Source organism: Chiloscyllium plagiosum, chromosome 28 (genome assembly GCF_004010195.1).
Source record: "Chiloscyllium plagiosum isolate BGI_BamShark_2017 chromosome 28, ASM401019v2, whole genome shotgun sequence".
NCBI lineage: Eukaryota > Metazoa > Chordata > Chondrichthyes > Orectolobiformes > Hemiscylliidae > Chiloscyllium > Chiloscyllium plagiosum.
The window spans coordinates 13,701,298-13,724,865 of NC_057737.1; the positions used below are offsets into that span (position 1 = coordinate 13,701,298).

The 23,568-nt window shown below is 39.2% G+C and overlaps 1 protein-coding gene across 1 annotated transcript in view; it reads right to left on the minus strand.

The window, feature by feature from the left end:
* The window catches only part of vps53 (VPS53 subunit of GARP complex), a 231,859-nt gene that overhangs the window by 133,524 nt on the left and 74,767 nt on the right, over positions 1 to 23,568 (minus strand). Inside the window, exons 8-11 of the mRNA XM_043718341.1 lie at positions 16,124 to 16,202; positions 14,835 to 14,978; positions 13,567 to 13,709; positions 12,737 to 12,878 (exon numbers count right to left, since the gene is read on the minus strand). Coding sequence (XP_043574276.1) covers positions 12,737 to 12,878; positions 13,567 to 13,709; positions 14,835 to 14,978; positions 16,124 to 16,202 — 508 coding nt within the window. The remainder of the gene's footprint in view (positions 1 to 12,736; positions 12,879 to 13,566; positions 13,710 to 14,834; positions 14,979 to 16,123; positions 16,203 to 23,568) is intronic.

Genomic DNA, 23,568 nt, shown 5'->3' on the forward strand with positions numbered 1-23,568 from the left:
AAATTAGACAAAAGAAGTGTTGTCAAAAATTGAAATATACCTGCAATACTGTCGGCAACCTCAACCTTCACAGTCAAGACTGCAGTTATTTATCTATTAAAACTAAACCTCAAAGCAAGTGGGCAAAGTTAAGCACATTCAATATTGTAAGCAATGTTAATCAGATACACTGAACTCCAAGGAGAGAAGGTGGTACTAATTAAGCTGCACTCTATGATAAGAAGGCCCCAGTCACACTCAAAACACCTTGGAACAAAAAAAGATAATGAATCTGTTTCATTGACATTCATATAAACAATTTAGCAAAGTCTCAGCATTCAAATTAGGATGTACCACAATCTTAATATTCTAAATTCTTCAGAGTTGAAAGCTGAGAAACTCATTATACAGTACTTACTGCATAGAAATTGTTCCATGTCAATCTTTATGCTCCACAAGAGCCTCCTTACACCCTTCTTCATCTAACCGCATCAACACTTCCTTCTTTGCCTTTCTCCCTCGTGTGCTTTTCTAAGTTTCCCTTGAATACATTTATACGAGTCGTATTAACAATTCCTTGTGATTGCAAGATCCACATTCTAACCGCTTCTGGGTAAAAGGGTTTGTTTTGAATTCTCTATGGGATTTATTTCTGACTACCTTATGTTTATGAGCTTTAATTCTGATTCTGCCTGCAAATATCTTAACTAAATCTAACCCATCAAGACCCTGGATATACTGGAAGACCTCTACCAGGTCGCCCTCAGTCTTTTCTCTGATTCCTCTCAATTGTCCTGGCAATCAAATGTTTTAAAACTCAAACGCAATGTTTCCTAATCTTTACCTCATGTTCCCCGACATTTTCCAGATTCAGTGACACCCGACACTATGAATTTTGATCTTTTGCCTGTAAGCTTTTCAATTTTAAGATAAGTAATGCATAGATAACAATATTCATTATTCAATGCAATAAATTTAAGGAAATTGCATTAACTCTTAACTCAAGGCTTTTAACATGATACATGTGTATTACACTAAACACTGATTAGCATGACAAAGCAATAATTCACTTGCTGCACGTGCCAATGCAGTAGCGCACGGACAAATACGTGCACAACACACATTGCATAATTAGTCCTGGATATATCTTTGAAGAAAATTGTGAGAAGGGAATTGTAGTAATGAAAGAAGCTTCAGTGACCATCTTAACATCCATACAGAGTTTAAAGTTGCACAGAGTAAGACATTTATACTAATGTTACATTTGAGTGGTTACCAATATTACTTGTTAACTGCAATTATGCAGAATATCCTGAAGTTTATGTATTGGCCCCAAAAAAAGGTCATCATAAAGTTATGTTGCATGCAGCTGGCAATCCAAGGAACATTTGGGTCAGGCACAAACTAGCAGCAATGGTTCATATACTTTTATGACCCTTTCCAATCTCCCTGCAGTACTTAATTCTAATAACTTGGAAGCTAATTTAACGAAATGTCCAATTTTCATAGGACATTCTCAGAAGTTGCTTTGACAGTTAATTAGTTATATCTCTGAAGTTTTTTAATATTGCAAATAAATTGCCTATTTAAAGCATATTATTTTCACAGATCATCACATACAGAAGTATTACTCCCTGGCAATGTACATTATGTTCAAAACTCAACTTAGATGTGTTGAAAATTACAGATGTAATCCAATACCACTGGAACTGCTACAAAATACTTTCTTAATTTGTGACACACTAAAATGTGGTCAAATACATAGCTTTTACACTCTAGGATGAAAGTTCAGATTACTTTGTCCAATACTATAACCATACACTTAAAAGCAAGTTAACTACTTGTCTGGAAATAATAACAAATAATACTGGGCCACACAAGGCTTATCAAAAGATCTCCATTTAGTGAATATTAAAATAAAACTAATTTTGCAAGTCACATTTTTATGTATAGCTGGGGATTGCTGTAACAGTCTGGCCAGCACAAGAAAACCAATGAAACAATGCACAGTTTTCATAGCATTTTGACATGTACTTCAACTCAAACTTAATTTCTGGTTTTAATTATAATACAATATCTCTACATCAAAATACATTGAGATTACTGTGTTAAACCTGCTGCAAACATTCCAGGTGGCCCAGTAATTCCACCCATACAGCACTGTAGACCCATAAAGAACAGCAATGTTAGAATTAGTGACGTGACCAGCCATACAATGAAGTCAGCATTCTAATTTGCTTCTGTTAAACCAGATGGCAAACTAATATGTTTTTATAAAGAAAACTAAAATAAAATATTGATTTATTTGCAGTCCATCATTATAGGAAATTGTGGACTTTCCACAACTTATGTAAAAGCCACAATTGATGCACAAATCTATTTGCTCATTTTTACAAACTTAATAATTGATTCTTGAATACTGAGCTTCCATGGGCCCAGAAGCTGATATTTTGCATTTTTTATTTTGCATTGATGCCAAAGTAGCAGCAATTTTATGGCACAGGACATTACATTTAAGAAGCAAAACATTTCAAATCAGTTTTCCATTTCACAAACAGTGAATATAACTTCATTCCTCTGCAATGTCATGCAGGACACTGGATAAGGAATCCAATGCTTGAGTGCATTGTTTTCTGTACCTATGCTCTAAAAGGCTCAAAATTAAAAGCAAAGTTACTTTTATAAATAATTGCTAATGGCATCATATATACATGAATACAATGTGCACATTTAACATTAGCATCTGTTAAATCATATTTAGGAGTCTAAATCTAGCTTTAGAGTTCGTGAAAAATTCATGAAGCCCCTGTGGCTCTATTAATCTCAACCAGCACCTAGTCAATAAACAAAACACAAATTAGTCTCAGATGCTACCAACAGCCCTAGAACCTACTGCAACCTTCCTCCATCAAAACCCTTGAGTGAACGAAGTTTCGATCTTCAATCTCAAACTTAAAGAGGCTAATTTCATTCATTTGTGGCCAGACCACGAGGCAAGATGAGGCTGTCGTCTTCTTCTCAGTCATAAAATGCCCAATCTTATCAGCAGCACATTTGATCTTGGAGAACAGAAGATGGAGTTGTAATCTTGGTGAAGGAGCCACGGCTCATTCAGGTTAGATTGGATTCCCTACAGTGTGGAAACAGGGCCTTTGACCCAACCAGGCCACAGTGACCCTCCGAAGAGTGACCCACCCAGGCCCGTTTCCCTCTGACTAATGCACCTAACAATATGGGCAATGTAGCATGGCCAATTCACCTGACAGCATCTTTGGACTGTGGGAGGAAACCAGAGCACCGGGAGGAAACCGGAGCACCCTGAGGAAACTCATGCAGACCTGGCGAGATTGTGCAAACTCCACACAGTCGCCAGAGGCTGGAATCGAACCTGGGACCCTGATGCTGTGAGGCAGCAGTGCTAACCACTGAGCCATCACGCCGCCCATGTTAGTTGTTTGGTAAGTAGGAGGTCGGAGACGACTGGAAAATCCACTCTGCTGGTTTACACTTAAGGAAATGGAGGAAAAGGAAAGGAACAGAGATGGACTCTTTAAGGAAACCAAATGTTTAATAAGTAACTTTAATGTACACACATTATAACAAATGATGGTACTTTAAAAGTACTTAGGATATCTGGTCAGCATGGGCGCATTGGACCGAAGGGTGTGTTTCCATGCTGTACATTGCTATGAATCTGGTACTGGCTATAAAACTGGCTGGATATACTAAGATAGTGAAAGATGATATATAAATGTATATCTTCCTTTCTTTTATACAAAAGCTATAAGCATATTTCAGCAGCACTCTGTATCATAATTCCTCTCAGCATATCGTAACAAGTGTTGAGAATTGTCAGCAAGTTCTTGACACACATTGTACTAGAAATTATACTAGAACCAATAATTAGATTGGGTGTCAAATTTTGCAAGAGTGAATTAGTTTTAGGTTAGCTTTAGTTTGGATTGAGGGGGGAATTTTGGCCAGGAGAGGAGAGTTGCCTGAGCTTTGAATAGTACACCTCTGAAGCAGTGGAACACTTACATGAGACTGCGGTTTTGCAGCTCATGAAAATAGAGGCACCCTTTCAAAGCTGAACCAAAAAGAGTCAGCCTGGAGTTTGTCCTGAATACCTATAATGAGCTTGAACCAACAACTTTCTGACTCAAGAGACCTTCTCAAAACCCAATAATGGTGCATTCTGGCATATCCTCCCAAGTAGTGGATTGGCACATGATTCGTTGTGGAATTCCATCTTTACCAGAACAAAAATAGAAGTGTACTGCACTTAGAGTGGGCAACCACATATCGTTCCTTGCATTTACTGTCACAGTTCTTTCTCAGTCTAAAAAACAATGTGAAATTGGACACGAGAAATTAATGTTCAATCTGAAAACCACTAAAGTACTCCAGAGGCAAAAACAGAAATTGCTGGAAAAGCTGAGCAGATCTGGCAGCATCTGAGGGGGGGAAATCAGAGTAAGCATTTCTGGTTGAGTAACCCTTCCTCAGAACTAAAGCTTTTCTTACTTCTAGTTTAGAAACATGTTCTCTCTGCGTTTCTGGTTCATTTTTATTCTTTCCACTACAATTTGCCCCACACTAGCCCTGTCAAAAAATGGAATCTCCTTCACTGAGGAGGGTAGATCAAATGATACCAGCATCAAGAATAAATGCCAGTTAGTTTGTCTAATAGTAGAAAGGATGATGTTTAGGTCAACAAAGCAATTTTCACCTTACAGTACTGTGTGGAACTCATCCTAGCCAGAACACAATTCATGCTCCCACCGCATAAACGACATTACACTGCAAATTGCTTTTGTCTAATGGTGACGTAACTTTTAAATCTATCCAATGATGTAAATGGCTGGTACTAGTTTTCATTGTCAGGTATAGCACCAACAACTAACAAAAGGTGAGACATAACTTTGGAACTATACAAACTCAAATTACACTCAAAAGACAGAGCAGTATTGATCTGGACAAGGAGAATTCTTGAGCAGATTTGCAACATGACCATCAGTAAAAGAGCTGAAAAAATATGCGACTAAAGATCATTTAACTACAAGTCAAAGTAAAAAGCAAAATAATTCCTATAAAGAGCAAAACCAAAAATTCTGGAAACACTAAGCAGGTCAGGTAGCAACTATTGAGGTCAGAAGAGAGTTAGCATTTTAAATCAATGACCTGTCATCATAACGGATTTAAGAAGCCTTGACATTAAAAGGAGCAGCAAATAATAGTTATTTTCCACAATAAAAGCATTCTAACTTATTAGCATAAGCAAATCATCAAGCATTTCAAATTGATGGAAAACGGGGGTCTGTAAATCTGCCATTAGGTTGTTACTCGTGGTTTTGCTTTCTGCATTACATAGGAGGGCCCACAACATCTACAGACAGTGATTCAAAGAGAACGGTAACATGTTGAGCGTACCATCTTAACCCAACCCATCAGCAAATTAGGCTCATTTTTCCCAACTAATGCTCAGCAAATTTCCAGACACCAGCCTGAGGGGATGAAAAAAGCCAGTCACTGCTGACAGGCATGTGGGCACAAGGAAAGTAATTAGTCACAAAGAATGCGGAAAGAGTTCAGAGGTCTGGCTGTCAAGGACCATTAGCATCTGACTAATGCTGTCTGCCGAAAATGCAATGTAAGTTCCTTGTGCATAAATAAACTTAAACCAGACACTAACATTGAAATTTTGAAGAAGACCATACACATTTTTCTTGGCAACTCTGCCAACAAATCGAAGCTGCTTACACAAATGAAAAAAAACACTTCAAATTAGTCAGTTTGGAACATTCATTTGTTGCAGTGTACTTCCTGGAGACCAGAAGTGTTTTCCTGCAGACAAAGTAGCCCTCAATGCTGTAGTTATGCTGAACAGCCACTGCAATACCAGCTGGAGCTTCATTTGCTGTGAGAAACAAATCTCTTAAGTAAGGGAGTTTTTTTTTTCTACTTGATAACTACAAACACTAATTCAAACGCACATGGTAAGAGGGCAAATGGAAAGCAAATGTGTTAATATACTAGCTACACAAAAAGAGTTTTAGAACTCAACATTCTCTCTCCCCCCACCTTAATGCACCTTTGAATAGAGTAGTGGAAGTTGGATGATTAAATGGGATTGCAACCTTTTTGCAAAAAACCTAATTTTATTTCTGTTTTTTTATATTTAATGTTCAAATGCAATTTACTCCAAATTCTATATTTCATTCAGACTTATGCAGAGCTATACAGGTTTTCCATTGGACAGTAGGTGAAGCCAGTTAATTAAAGAAAGTACCTTAACTAACGAGGTGGCACTGCTGCTTAACAGCACCAAAGACTCAGATTCAATTCCAGCCTTCGGTGACTGTCTATGTGGAGGTTTTATATTCTCCCCATATCTGCGCGGGTTCCCTCCAGGTGCTCTGGTTTTCTCCCACATCCAAAGATGTGCAGGTTAGGTGGATTGGCCAGATTAAATTGGGATGCTCTCTGGAGGGTCAGTGCAGACTTGACGGGTCGAACAGCCTCTCTCTGTGCTGTAGGGCTTCTATGATTTTAACTGTTTTCTGTACCTCGGGCATCTTAGTGGATTTTGCATAGAGTATTACTTTGAACAGGGAGTTGGGCAAAGGGTGCTGTTGCTTTGTTTTGCCTAACTTTTTCACCCTACAGGCTTTGGTTCCTTACTACAGGGGAGCAAGCTGTTTGGTGAGTACCTGTGAAGTGGTTACACTTTCAACTGCACCTTAGATTTAGAGTATAGCCTAGGTTTATAAAAGAAAAAATAAATAATTGAATAAAATAGTTAAGTGGTTAATTAAATTACATTAAATAACAACATTATGACCCATTTTAGGGGAGGGGGTAGAGAAGGAAGAAGGCATCGTGATTTTTAGTACATTGGATCTTCTGATTTGATCAGAGACAGGGGTGTATTTCTGGAGCTAAAGTAGGTTAAGGGAACCCAGTGGACCAGAGGCTGGAAGCTTAGTAATTGTCCAACATTTGCCCAAAAGTTCTTTCAGCTTGTTGGGATGGAATCAGGGACGGCAATGCAGATGAATTGACTGCCCACAGCCATCGTGGTACAGGAAATCATTCATGTGGAGATACAAAACAAATGTAGTAGTGGGGGCACTGGAGAAATGACACTGTTTTCTTCAAAGACGAAGACTCCAGAAAGCTGTGTTATCCGGCCACTGCCAGGATTTAAGACATCAGCCGAGGGTTGAAGTGGAAGAAGGTACAATCCAGTCATTGCGGTCCATGTAGGTACCAATGACATAGGCATGACAAGCACAGAGTTTCTGCATAGTCAACATGAGGAGCTAGGTACCAAGCAGAACTGTAAAGGTAATAATCTCTGGATTAATAGCGGAGCACATAGAAATTGGGATGGGGCAAATAAAATTATGGAAATTAAATAGTTTAAATACGAAAAACTGATAAGTGGGTACCAGTTCATGGGGCATTAGTAACAATACTGGGATAAGTGGAAGCTCTAATGTTGGGTCAATCTACATGTAAACCATATTGGGGCTGTTTCTGAGTGAAATGCCTAACTAGGGAAGTAGAGAAGGTTTTAAACTAAGTAGTGTGGTTCATGGGTCCAATTTGGCAAAATCAAATCAAACAGCAAAGACAAGGCAACAAAAATTGAGAAACAATAAACAGACCATGACAACAATATTATAAATCTAAGAGCAAATCAATAGATAAGGCTAAGAGGTTACAAAATAATAAAAGGGTTAAACTGAAGCCTCGGTATGTGAATGCATAAAGCATTAAAAACAAAACAAATAAACTGATAATGCTATATGAGAAAGATTGGGTTAGAAATATAAAACCAGACAGAGATTATTTACAGATATTTAGATACAGGTAGAAATTAGATTAGATTAGAATCCCTTCAGTATGGAAACAGTCCCTTCAGCCCAAAAAGTCCACACCAAACCTCCGAAGAGTAACCCACCCAGATCCATTCCCTTACCCTGTATTTACCCCTGAGCTAACCACCTGAGCCACCATGCCGCCCTGGGGAGTTAATATTGGAAAATAAAGAGATCGCGGATGAAATAAACAGGTATTTTACGTTGGTCTTCATTACTGTGCATGCAAATAATTTCCCAGAAATAGCTGTAAATCAAGAAATAGAAGGGAGGAAGGAACACAAGGAAATTACAAACCAAAGAAGTGGGTATTGTGCAAACTGTTGGAGTTGTGGGCTGACAAATTCCCAGATCTTGATGCATACCATTTGAGGATTTTAAAATGAGATTGGTGATGTATTGGCTTTATTTTTTCAAAAGACCCTATATTTGAGGAAGGTACCATTAGATCGGAAAATAGTGAATGTAATTCCTTCATTCAAAAGGACGGAGACAAAATAGTCAGTTAGCTCAACAACTGTCGGAGGGAAGACATTGAAAGCTATTAAAGACTTTAGAGCAAGGCACTAGAAAAATAATCAAGGCAATCAGGTAAGGCAACACGACCGTAAATGGGAATTCACATTTAACCCATTTATTGGGATTTTCAGAAAGAAAAATGAAGATCTGTGCCATAAGGGGAAATCGGTAAATACAATGTACTTAGATGTTCAAAGGAGCTATCTGAAAGGATGTTGTGAAAATAAAAGCTCATTCTATAGGGGATAACACATTAGTATGGATAGAAGTTTAGCTAGCTAACCAGGAAAGAAAATTACTGGGTCATTTTCTTGTCAGTGTAATGTAAGAGTGATGTGCCACAGGGATCAGGGCTGGGATCCCAACTTCTTTCCAATTGTATAAACAATTTGGATAAAGGGACCAAATATATGGTTGCTACATTTGCTGATGATACAAATGTAAGAGGATACATTGTGAAGAGCACACAAGGAAGCTACCAGTGGATACAGATGGGTTAAGTGAATGGGCAAAAATCTGTCAAGTGGACTATAACACAGGAAAATGTGAAATTATCCATTTTGGCTGGAAGAATTAAAAAAACAGCATTGTACTGTCTCACCATTTAATTACAAAGCTATGAGATGCAGAGGGATTTAGGTGTCTGGTGCATGAATCACAAAAAAATGAATATGCAAGAAACTAGGAATGGTCATAATATTGTTTATTGCAAAAGCAGGGAAATTACTTTTCAGTTAAAGGGCATTGATGAGACTACATATGGAGTACTGCATTCAATTTTGGTCTCCTTATTTAAGGAAGGTTGTAGATGGTTCATAGATGCTTTGCTGGACTATTACCTTGAATGGGCAAGTTGTAGAATGAGGAAAGGTTGGGTATGCTAGGCTTGTATCCACTGAACATAGAACAGTACAGCACAATACAGGGCCTTCTGCCCTCGATGTTATGCCGACCTTTAATCCTACTCTAAGATCAAACTAACCTACATACCTCTCATTTTACTATCATCCATGTGCCTATCCAAGAGTCACTTAAATGTACCCAATGTATCTGACTCTATGACCACTGCTGGCAGCGCATTCCAAGCACCAACCACTCTCTGTAAAGAACCAACCTCTGACATCTCCCCAAACCTTCCTCCAAGTACCTTGAAATTATGCCCCCTTGTGACAGCCATTTCTGCCCAGAGAAAAATATCTCTGGTTATTCACTCTATCTATGCCTCTCAACATCTTGTACACCTCTATTAAGTCACCAGTCATCCTTCACTCAAATGAGAAAAGCCCTAACTCCCTCAACCTTTCTTCATAAGACATGCTCGCCAGTCCAGGCAACATCCTGGTAAATCTCCTTTGCACCCTCTCTAAAGCTCCCACATCCTTTCCAGAATGAGGCAATCATAACTGAACACAATATTCCAAGTCTAGTCTCACCAGGGCTTGATAGAGCTGCAGCATAACCTCACAGCTCTTAAATACAATCCCCCTGCTAATGAAAACCAACACAACATACACCTTCTTAACAACCCCATCAACTTGGGTGGCAACTTTGAGGGATCTATGGACGTGACCCCAAGATCCCTCTGTTCCTCCACATTGCCAAGAATCCTGCAGTTAACCTTTTATTCTGCATTCAAATTCAACCTTCCAAAATGCAACTCTTCACAGTTTTCAGGGTTGAACTCTATCTGCCACTTCTCAGCCCAGCTCTGCACCCTGTCAATGTCCCTTTGCAACCTACAACAGCCCTCCATACTATCCACAACTCCTCCAACCTTCGTGTCATCGGCAAACTTACTAACCCACCCTTCCACTTCCTCATCCAAGTCATTTATAAAAATCACAAAGAACAGAGGTTCTGGAACAGATCCCTGCGGAAAACCACTGGTCACCACTGGTCCAGGCTGAATACATTCCATCTACTACCACATTGTCTTCTGTGGGCCATCCAATTCTGTATCCAGACAGCCAAATTTCCTGTATCCCATACTTCCTTACTTTCTGAATGAGCCTACCATGGGGACTAGATTGGGTTGGGACTAGATTGGGTTGGAATATCTGGTCGGCATGGACAGGTTGGACCGAAGGGTCTGTTTCCATGTTGTACATCGCTATGACTCTAAATGCCTTCTAAAATTCATATACACCACATCCACTGCTCTACCTTCATCAATGTTTTGTCACATGCTCAATGAATTCAATAAGGCTTGTGAGGCATGACCTGCCCCTCACAAAGCCATATTGACTATCTCTAATCAAGCTATGCTTTAACAAATAATCATAAATCCTGTTTCTCAGAACCCTCTCTAATAACTTACCCACTATTGACATAAGACTGACTGGTCTGTAATTCTCTGGTTCAAGAAAGGGAATATGGACAAACAAGGGAATAACATTTGCCACCCTCCAATCATTTGGTACTACTCCAGTGGACAGTGAGGATGCCAAGATCATTGCCAAAGGTGCAGCAATCCCTTCCCTCCCTTCCCATAGTAATCTGGATTATATCCTGTCTGGTCCAGGGGACTTATCTATCCTCATATTTTTCAAGACTTCCAGCACATCCTCCTTCTATACATCAACCTGTTCAAGTGTATCAGCCTGTTTCATGTTGTTCTTACAAATGACAAGGTCCCTCTCAGTAGTGAATCCTGAGGCAAAGAATTCATTAGCGACCTCCCCTACCTCCTCCAACTCCAAGCACTAGTTCCCTCCACTATCCCTGATCAGCCCGATCCTCACTCTGGCCATCCTCTTGTTCCTCAGGTAAGCGTAGAAGGCGTTAATCCTACCTGTGAAGGTAGGACTTTTCCATGCCCCTTCTACCTCTCAGATGTCCATTCTTCAGTTCCTTCCTGGCTACTTTATAACCCTCTTGAGCTCTGTCTGATCCTTCCTTCCTCATCCTTCAGTGAGCTTGCTTCTTCCTGTTGACTTAGATGTTCCACATCTCTCGTCATCCAAGGTTCTTTGACCCTTCCTTGCCTCAGTGGGACAAACCTATCCAGCACTCACAGCAAGTGCTCCCTAAACAACCTCCACATTTGTCGTGCATTTCCTTGAGAATATCTGCTTCCAATTTATGCTCCACAGTTCCTGTCCAATAGGACGGTAACTCTCCCACCACTAAATATTTTCCCATACAGCCTGCTCCTATCCCACTCCATGACTATGACTGAAGTTTTAAAGAGCTAGAGACAATACGATTAAAACACATAAGATCCTGGTCGGTTTTGATAGGGTAAATGTGGAAAATGGAAAAATCTAAAACTAGAAAAGGATTGTTTAAAAATGAGGAATCACCCATTTCAGACAAGAGAAAAATTTCTCTCATGCTGTGATCAAGAGTCTTTGGAACTCTCGTACTAGTGGCAGCAGTCTTTAAATAACATTAAGGCAGAGGTAGATGATATTTTGATAAATGAGACTTTATTTGAGTGAGGCAAGAATGTAGAGTAATCAAATCAGCTCATATTATCATGCTCATGGGCCAGTACCCTATTCCTACTCTTAATGTCCATACATATGTTCATACCCTCACATTGGATTATGCTCTAAATTGAAGACAAAAGAATGACTAGGGAAAGTTTCAGGTCATCTTTAATTATCAGTTGCCTGCATACACTTGAGTACTACTGCAACCCCATGTTTGTATTCCTTAGTAGATAGTTACCCCCAAGTCGTTATGAAAAGGGGGTTTTCTTTCTCTCTCAACAGCAAATAGCATCTCAACAAAACAAATTATTTATTGAATTAATACTTAGCTGAGCTTGAAAATTCATAAACTGGCATTAAGTTATTCAGAGGGAAGACAGAGCAAGAGTTAAGTCGGAGGGAGAGTTAAGTCAGAGGTAAAGAGGAACTTCTTCTCTCAAACAGGACTGAATTTGTAGAATTCTTTACTGCAGAGGGCTGTTGAGGCTCAGTCATTAAGTTTTTTCAAGGCTGAGATAGACAGAAGTAAAAACCAGTAATGGTATCAAGGGTTATGGGGAGCAGGCAGGATTATCAGATCAACCACAATCTCATTGAATAGAGAAACAAACTGTACTAAGTGAACAATCTCCTTCTACTCCTACCTAAGAAATGTTACCATTGGACCAAGGAGGAACAGATCAAATAAGGAATTGCAAACTAAAAAGGTCAGTGATGGATTTCGATAGGTATATGAAATAAAATGTAAATGAGTGCACTTAATGAGATGCTAGCAGAGACAGAGAGCAAAACTGTGCCTTGGGACTCCTGGGTGTCTGGAGACTTGGTGATGACGTTGATCAGTGACCCCCCAAACAATTAAACAGGACAAAGGAAACTTCAACTTGGACACTAATTGCTTTCCCCATAATTTCTTACCACGATCCCATCCGTCAGAGTGCTGCCTGAGAACCGTTTGGCCAACAGCCCCTCAAAGTTTGTCGTTCTTTGAATTGCAAACAGCAACAACTTCACTTCAATTTCCTTGGCTCTTGTGCGCATTATTTTAGCCAGTTCATGCCTAAAACAGTGAGGAAAAAACGTCTTTAGACAACATCCCCATTCTCACATTCTCAAAAGAGTAGACCATTCAGCTTGATCCACCATTCAATGAGATCATGGGGTGATCTGAATATAACCACAAATCCATATTCCCACCAACATCTGGTACCCTAACCCTAATAATCTTTCAACCCCTTCAACATATTTGAGAAAAAGAGAGGAATTAACTTGGGCAAAATTCAACGTTTATCTGGTTCTATTGAGCATTTCCTATTTCGAAAGCTCCTGAGTCAGGGTCCTAGTTTCAGATGCTATTGCATCTGATCACCTTAAATGACAACGTTTTATCAGTCCTCAGCCAGACAACTAAGGAAAACATGTTGATGACATTTTGATGACAATGTGGATCTGGTGCAAGAAGAAAAGACTGAATTCATACAGGTTCTGTGATTTAAGTTATGGTGTGGCCTCACCACTGACTACAAAGGTGACCCCAGACTATTTCACCTTACTAGCTGAAGAGAGAAAGGCCATAGTCATCTTACAATGCAGAAAAATGATAAAGGATGCTTTTTAAATAAGGGATGATAGTCCAATGCTATTAGGGAATCCATGCCCTTCATTGCTTTTGGAAACACGAGACAAAACTCACGGCAATCTGATAAAAATAGAAGATAAACAATAAACATCACATATCTGCTTTATACCTGGTGACGTGGCAAAACTCCACTGTGATCCGTTCACTCATGCACCATTCCTGTGGGAACATCCGGCCATATTTCTCCTCATAATCTACCAGCTGGCGTTTAATCCATGCATAGCGCCGATCTATCTTATCCAGCCATGCCACCTAGACAAAGAGTTAACATACAAGGCTCAGAACACAACGCAGTTTTCCCTTTGTGACCCAAATGCGTAACCTCAACAGCTGTTTGTCAGCTTCCAATTTGCAAATCTCTCAGCCACAAAGCAAGCTTGCTTGATTTACTAAGTCTTCCCATCATTCAGCCTTAGTAAGCACAGCACGCTTTCTTGTGGGTTGCTGATCACTAGTTTAAGACATAAACCACGGTGAATCTCATGCAACATCAACATAGAACAGCAAAGAGGCTACATCAAATTTACAGATACACACAATATATGATACACACTGTATATAGAACACTGAACATCAAATTAATTTGCTTGCTCCTGGCTTTAACTGAAACTTGCTACTAGAATGGGAACAAAAGGTTAACTACAATAAAGGACACAAGGGACACAGCCATTAAAGTGAGAATAAATAGATGATCCAATTACTGTTTAGTCTACTTCATGGCCTTTGACCAAAAACAGCTATGAATCGGTCAACTTATATGAGTCCAGGGTGAGGAATGCAGGGTTGTCAAGTGGTTCCCAAATTCATAACAAGATCTTTCCTATTAAATTAACAAGGTCGTGTAAGCTCTACCCTCCAATTTGCTTTTCTTTTACAACCCTATATTACCATAACAAGATATATATTCTCATATTTCTGGAATAACAATTTAATTTTCTCCCTCTACTCTCCTAGAAGCACTAGAATCTCAGTACCTCAATCCACTCGCATTCTTCATACCAAATCAAAACATAACATTAAGATTGTGGAGAGCACCACATCTGAGGCCGGTCCGAACACTGCCCACAGAAGGCCCTTCCCAACACGAGTCACTGATTAGTGATCTGGAACAGCAACCATGATCAATATTTTCTTTCCCCCTCATGGTTTAGTCACTGAAATCTACAAATAATTCTGCAAGAGCAAAAATTTTAAAACTAACCTTCCCAAAGTATAAATACTCTGAAGTGCAAATCTGAATCCATCCAGTAAGACCCCAAATTTCATTCCTGTAAAAAATTGCAACAGTTCCAAATGCCAACTGCAGAACAAAGACTGCCCTTCTGGGCCTGCAAATAATTACTGTAAGCTAAAGTATTCATTCAACTTCATGCTTACATCTTGGTTTTCTTGGAACAGAACGAGGTACTCTGAAAGATGTTGCTTAGTAAACTTTTTAATGATTTCTTGTTTAATTTTGGGATCCAGCACATTGGCAACAAGGCAGGCATCTCGTAGTACGTTACTGGGACCCGCTGGTCTCTGCAAAGATGAAAAAGAAAATCCACTAAAACTTGCAAGCAGTAAATACAACAGACTTTTAAATTTACACTTCAATTATGGGTCAATTGTATTTCAGGAGGGCTGCCCTGGTGCAGAAACTGAACCTTTTTCTCATGCTGTTCGATTATTTATAAGTGCATGATTTAACATGACTGCAGCTCAATGTCACAAAACCAATTTTCATTTAGTACTGAAAATGCTCAACATTCATAAGGCATGATTCATAAAATACATTTTTTGTTCAATGTTTATGACTTGAATTTTCCCAAATTGAGGTTATGCTGAAAACCTTAAATTCAAAGGTCCAGCTCAATTGATCATTAATCCAGATGGTCATTAAACTGACAGGGAATACAATTTTAATGCAAACATTTTTCTTTATAAAATCTCTCAAATCCTCTTAATTTTATTTTAAAATTTCTTTTTCTCCAGCTTTAACTCCCAACAGCACTTGTCTGTATCGCAGAGACTAGACGTGCTGACTGTTTTCCCCAATCAACATGATCATTGAAGGTGCCTAGGGACATTCACTGGTGACTTCCTCCTTTCTACGTAGGAAAATAATGTGGCTTCCCATAAAACCAGAAATAAGAAAATTTATTGAGTGAAACATCATAATACAATCTTGGCATAGAACAAACTAGGTTGTGCTTTTGTAAAAATTGTTTTCCTCGTTGTGGTGACCAGGGCACATTTTGGTTTGAAAATCACTTCTGTCTTCTTTATTATGATGACAATAATTAATCATAAGAGGCAAGATATACTAGAAATATATTGAAGGTGGTCAACATTTCAAAATAGGAAAGATTGATTTGCATTTTTGGTGAGACTTTTCAGAACTGTACAGGGATCTTCATTTTATGTTGACCTATTTTCAGATGCCAAGAGACTGGATGAAAATAGCTGCGTTTTCTGTTTTGTTTCATACGCAATATTTTTCTTGTTTATTTACATTGGACAAGGATCTGGGACAAAATCAACAATTCATTTTCTGTACTAACATCAAGTATTTACAGCACAATGTACAGAAAGTCACACTAACAGAAAATGGAGATGGGTGTTCAAACATTATCAAATGAATGGGCAGAGTATGAAGGAACTAAACTTTAGTAGGACATTCTCACCTTTGACCCCTGAGATGGAAACGCTTCTTCAAAATCTGCCAAGATCTGCTGTCCCAACTCAGTCTGAGCAGCTCGCACCCTAACAAAACAAAATCAGAATTTCCTGAAGTTCTATATTGCAGCTGTGAAAATAAATGGATATTAAACGGAGTTCTGCACACTCAAAATGACACCCGACTTGATTGATAGAGATAACACCAGCAATAAAGAACAAATTATTGCTATTTAGTTTATTTTCTTCTTGTTATTAATTGGCTTGGTTGTTGCATTTATCCATGCAAACAGCTCGTTGGTGTTAAGCACTTTTTAAGAAGTCCTTAGCATGTGAATGCTGTAATACATGACTTACTTACTTTAGGAGGACTATTTTATTTCGTACAGTGTCAACTGTGACACATTCGGTTGCATTCTTAATTCTCAGGTTTAAGTTCCACTCCAGAAAGTTGAACACAAAATCTAGGCTAACACACTAGTGCATTACTGAAGAAGTGCTGCACTGTTAAAGGTGCTGTCTTTTAGATGAGATATTGTCCTTTTAGATAGGCATAAAAGATCACTTCTCAATTAAAGAAGAACAGGGAGTACTCCCTGGTGTGCCGACAATGTCTATTCATCAACTGACATCACGAAAACACTAGTATCTGTTCTTTAACACATTATTACTGTCAGTGGGACCTTGTGTGCCCAAATTAGCTGCCATGTCTCTTATTGCAGTTGGGCTTGAAAAGTACTCCACAGCTGTAATAAATCACAAAAAGCTAGGAGCCAAGTTCAGCAGGTAATAGGGAAAGCAAGTGGAATGTTGGGCTTTATTTCAAAGGGAAGAGAGAATAAAAATAGGGAAGTCTTGCTAAAATTATGCAAGGCACAGCTGGAAAACGTGAACAGTTTTGGTCCTCTTCTCCAAGAGAAGATATACTGGCAGCAGTCCAGAGAAGGTTCTCTAGATCGGACCTGGGCATGGGCGGGCTGTCTTATAAGGAGACATTGAGTAGGTGAGCCTGTACTCAGTAAAGAAGAATGAGAGGCTACTTTATTAAAACATACAGAATTGTTAGTGATTTGACACGGTAGATGCTGAAAGGCAATTTCCCCTTGTGGGAATTAGAGGGCATCATCTCAATAAAACATGTAATCCATTAAACAGAAATTTGGAGAAATTTCTTCTCCCAAAGGTCAGTGCATCTATGGAATTCTTTACCACAGAGGGCTATTGAGGTTGGATGGTTAACTATATTCAAGGTTGAGATAGACAGACTTTTTTTTAATGTCAGTATGGGAATTAAAGATAATGGGGAAAAGGCAAGAAAGTGGATTTGATAATTATCAGATCAGCCGTGATCTCATTAAATGGCAGAGCAGAATCAGTGGGCTGAAAAGCCTAATTCTACTCCTGTATCCTATGGTCTTATTATGGCACTTTTGACCATCCTGTGGTCTCATAAGAGCAGATCCTTACTTTTTAAAGGAATATGTGAAAGTCAGTCAGGGTATTCTGATGCTTAAGGTATATGACAGCAACAAATAAAACTGAATTCTGACATACAGCCAAAGAGAAATTCCACATCTATTTGGCACTGTGGACAATCAATAAGCAGATTTATAACAGGAGAACTTGAGGTTAGATAATGGCATTGCCAATTTTTTTGCGTGCATTTGGAAGGCACGAAAGGTTCCACTCAAACAACACAGGATGGGTTAGACACCACATGAAACCTCATTAACCATGGAATGTGGATAGAGGTCCAAACCTGAATAAGTACAGAATGTTCCACCTCACATAGGCTTAAGACTATAACAACAACATTGCATGCCAAGCAAGCATACAGCGAGGTACTTGATTCAGGACAGCAAAATGCCAGTAATTAAATAAAAGAATAACACTGTTCTCTTCCTAACAGGATATCTACAATCTTCACTGGCAGTTGAGAAACTGAACCGTGCAGCATTTTACTTCTGAAGTAGTGTTTTGATTAACTACATAATTTTGCTTTGCTTCTGCCAATTGAAGGATTGATCTCAAATCACATTCCAGAAAATTATCAATTGATAATATGTTAATTATTAGGGTGAAAACACTGGCTTACTAATCCTCTTAAAACAACTAAAAAAGGAACACAGGAACTTGAGTAGTCCATTCAGCCTGTCAAGTCTGCTGTTCTATTCAATTAGATCATGGCAGATGATTTATTTCAATGACATTTTCCCACATTATTGCTATATCTTTGATGTCATTAGTCTCCATAAATATATCCATTTCTATCTTGAACATGATCAATGATAGGGCTTTCAGTGCCCATTGGGGTAGAGAATTCCTGAGATGTATCACCATCTTAGTGAAGTAATTTCTCATCTCAGCCTTCAATAGCCTACCCCTCATTCTGAGATAAAAGTACCTGGTTCTAGACTCCCTATTAAGAAAAACCTTCCTATCTACATCCAACCCCTGTCATGCCCTAAGCACTTTGTACACCTCAATGAGATCACCATTCATTCTTTGAAGCTGTAGAGAATATATTCCCAGTTTTCTCAATTTCTCCCCACAAGATAATCTGGTCATTCCAAGGATTATTCTGAATTTCCTTTGCACTTCCTCTTTGGCAAGTGTAACCACTTTAGATCAAGATCAAAATTGCACACAATACTCTAGCTGCAATTTCACCAAAGTTCTATACAATTGCAGCAAGGCATCGTTACACCTCTATCCAAACCCTTTTGCAATGAAGGTCAACATGCTATTTGCGTTCCTTATTGATTGTTGCATGTGCATTCTAGCTTTTACTGACTCATTAACAGGGATACCCAAGACAAAGAACAAAGTGAACAAAGAACGATACAACACAGGAACATGCCAGCAAGCTTGCACCCACACATAAATGCCTTTTTAAACTGAAAACCTCTTGCCTCATGTTCCTCTGTTCCCTGCCTGTTCATGTATCAGTCAATACATCTCTTAAATGTTACTATTGTAGTATCTGTTTCTAACACCATCTCTGGCAGTGCATTTCCAGGTACTTACCATCCGCTGTAGAAAGAAAAGTGTCTACCACATCTCCTTGCAATTTTCCACTTTTATCTTAAACATATACCCCCTTAGTAATTGACAATTCTCCACTGGGAAAAAACCTCTATCTATTCTATCCATGCCTCTCAATTTTGTAAGCTTTTAAATCTCTCCTCCTAACTAATACCCTACAAACCAGGCAACATTCTGATAAAAACATCCCTGTACATTCTCTAACGTCCTTCTAGTAGTGTCGCAACCAGAACAATGCAATACTCCGAATGTTTCGTACAGCAGCAAGATGACTTGACAATTTTTACACTATGGCATGACTGATGAAGGCACATATGTCATACAACTTCTTCACCCCATTATTGACTTGTGTTTCCACTTTTAGGGAACTGTGGACTTGTAGGCCTATATCACTCTGTATGTCGATGCTTCAAGGGTTCTGCCATTTACTGCATACTTCCCTCTTGCATTAGACCTTCCAAAGTGCATCATCTTGCATTTGTCATTCCATCTGCCATTTCACTACCCAAGTCTCCAGCCTATTTATATCCTCTTATATCCTCTGGTAACTCTCATCACTGTCTACAGCTTCCCTCAGTCTTTGTGTTGGCCACAAACTTACCAATCAGACCTCTGATACTCTCCTCCAAATCATTTATTTATATATTTTACAAATAATAGAGATCCCAGCCGTGATCCCTACAGGACACCACTGGTCACAGTTCTCCAATCAGAAAAACACCCTTTTGATGTTACTCAGTCTTTTATGTCCAAGCCAGTTCTGTATCCATTTTATCAGCTCATCACAGATTTAATACGCCTTCACCTTTGGTATCAGCCTACCATGAGGGACCTTGGCAAAAGCCTTGCTAAAATCCATAAAGACAACATCTGCCACTCTGCCCTCAATCATCTATCACTTCCTCAAAAGGCATGACCTCCTCACACAAAGCCATGCTGCCTATCACTACTAAGTCCATATTTTTCCAAACATAAGCAAAGCCTGTCCCTGAGAAACTTCTCCAATAAATTCCTTGCCACTGACATAAGGCTCACCGGCCTGTAATTTCCCAGATTATCCCAGTTGCCCTTCTTAAACAAAGAAACATTGGCTATTCTCCAGGCCCCGGGGCCTCTCTTCTGACTAAAGAGGATACAAAGATTTTGTACAAGGCCCCAGCAATTTCCTCCCTCTCCATTCTGGGATTGATCCCATCAGGTCCTAGAAGTTTGTCTACCTTAATGCTTTTTCAAAACACCAAACACCTATTTTATATTGACATGCTCTACATTATTTACATCCCCATCTCTAGCCTCAATATCCACCATGTCCTTCTCCTTTGTGAATACTGATGCATAGTATTTGTTGAGGACCTCACCCACTTCATCCAGCTCCACACACAAATTCCCTGCTCCTCAACATTTACGAAATATCCTGCCTGATTCTCTATCAAAAGGGGATAACTGCATACTTATTCAAATTAAATGCCTTCTGCCATATTCTTGCCCACTCACTCAGCCTAGCCAGTTCCACTTGAAGACTTTTTGCATCTTCCTCACAAGTTACACTCCCAACTAGATCATCTGCAAATTTGAAAATATTACAACTGGTCCCCACATCCATATCTTACATGTAACTTGCCACAGCTGTGACCCTAGCACTGATCCACAAGTAAGAGCTAGTGAACTTGAATTATTTAGTTTCTCCACCATTTCCTGGTTCTCCAGCATAAAGTCATCCACTTTTGAAAGTTTGAGTGATTACCTTTTTTTTTTTAAAAGATGTGTTCCATCACTGTCACAGAGGTAAAATCCTGCAAATTCCTTCCTGTGGTGTATCTATGATACATGGACCACGTTGGTTCAAGTCAGTTGCTTGACACCATCTTCTTGAGGGCAATTAGGGATTAGCGACATTCACATCCCATTAAAAGTAGGTTTGAGCATCTTAAGGTTACAGTGTTAAGCAGCCTGTGCTTCACATCAGCTCATCCATGCTCTGCCCCATATGAAAAGATGATCACTGGATCATCAACCTAGTTTCCAATCAACAAAAGTTTCTGATTTTGATTGGTACCATTTTGAAAAGTGCTGATTGGAGCACAAGGCAGACATCATAGTACAGCAAAGGTGATAGGGTAGAGGGTTAATTATCACAAGGTAGACAAATTAGCATAAGGCAAGGAGTGAGTTGATAACTGTCATATCAATTGAAAAGTTATACAAAGAAAATGCCACGTAAAGTGCAGATTAGCAGCAAGAAGCTGTAAAGTTTACGTACCCACTAATTCCACTTCAAAAGAATAATCCAATGCCTCTGAAACACTTGAGGCATTCTGACAATGTACAATGCTCTGCGTCAGGTTTTGTTTTTATGAACAAAATCAGGTTGTCAGATCACATAAGAATTCACCATCGATAAACACCCTATGCCACCAGAGCCTTGGCAGTTCTGAAAACCTGATTCAAGACTGGCACTGGCAGGGTCTCAAATTGCATGAAACTCCCCAGCTGCAGGTTGTGGTGTTTATTCACGTGAATGCATGTTCAGCAGGGCCCCATATGGTCTTGTAAGTAATACAGTCATTTAGTGTGCTCCTGAAAATGTGCCCCTGATTGAGAGCATCAATGGCTGCATGCAGCCTGTACTTGTTTTGTGCAATGCCCTTTTAAGAATAAGGTGAACTGAGAAGAAGTCTGAAAGAGGGGCTCATTCAATCTCTGATTACAACATCATTAGGTTCCAAGAATCCCCATGTGACCTGAAGTTGAATGGGTTAAAGGGCCAAGGGTAAATAAAACACTAATTGCAGAGGGATTGGGACAGCCAGGTTTTTTTTTCTGTTTACCAAGTCAGATCACACTGAATTTGTGAAAAGAGGAGACAAGTAAACCTTTCTTCAAATGGAAGTTTGCTGTATGACAGTTCTGAACAGAAACTAGCTTATCTGGAAGTAGAACAGAGACTGTGTTTTCGCACTCATAGAAGTCTGAAATAGCAGTGTGCTGAAGACAAGAAGGGCAAGGGATTATGGATTGGACAAGACCATTACTGCTATTTCGGTGTTGCTGGAGCCCACAAGGCCATTAAAAGAGGTCACAGAGATTTTGGGAATTCATTGTAATCAGAAATATCGCACCTGAGGGGATATTGGCAGACATGTACTTAGTCAATGAAGCAGGGCATAGATGGGATATGGTTGCTGGTGAGTGCGATTTAAGGATCAAAATGATTGAGCAGGAGGTGAGACACCCTAAACAGCACAGAAAAAATTGCAAAGACTGCAAGATCGCACATGGCCTCACACTTGCGTGGGAAGTAATGTAAGTGCTTACAACTCCATGAGATGTAGCTTTCTTGTGAAGCAATTCAACTATGGGAACATTTGGTCAATGTTGACTTAGAGAGTTTCCTGGACCCTGTTAATACTGAGGAATGTTAACTGCCAGGTCAAGCTCAGAGAGGAATGCTAGAACATAGGAACTGGGATAAACAGAGACAAGTGGTGAAAGCACCACAACTCACCAAGACTCCTGCAGAAACAGAAATAAGTAAGAAATATCTGTTATAAATGCAACCTTTAAGAAAAACAGGAGCTATCTCCATCTGTTAAAATTTTAACTATGTGCAAGCTTAAGAGCAGTTTGTATTTTAGAAGATTAAGGTACTTTATCAAGTAACTTCATATGTTCTGCCTAATTATAGTCAATGCAGGACACTAAGGACTGCAGAGGCACTTGCGTTTGACAGAAAATAAAATATCACTGGGGGCTGGTGTCAGCACTACATTTTAGAATGCTTTAAAGAATAGTTGCTTGTTTTCAAAATGTAGCAAACATATGTGCTTTGCTTCTGTGAATTTAAAAGGTGAGCCCTGTAATGCAGTTGTAGCTAAATAGTTCTTTTGGCTTCTGCCATAATTTGGACATCTACCATTATTTCAAATTTAAATAACTTTCTACACATTTCTATATTTCTACATTTCTATTGCTTTCTATATGAGTGTAAGGTATAAAGTAGCCTAATTCAGAGATTGTAAGGCTAAGACCTGGCACGTACCATGTTACACCTTTGAATTTGTTCCAAGTGCTTACAGTAACTATGAAAGACACACAAGCAACATATTGAGAAGTCTCATCGTAAATGAAACTTCCACAGGCCAAATGTGTGTCACTTAGGGGTTGGGGTGATAAGTCTAAAAATACAAATACAAAAATACAAAAAAGTTTTTACCAGGATGTTGCCTGGTATGGAAGGAAGATCGTATGAGGAAAGACTGAGACACTTGGGGCTGTTTTCATTAGAGAAAAGAAGGTTTAGGGGTGACTTGACTGAGGTGTACAAGATGAGGTGGGCTTGGATCGGCGCAACATCGAGGGCCAAAGGGCCTGTACTGCGCTGTATTCTTCTATGTTCTATGTTCTATGT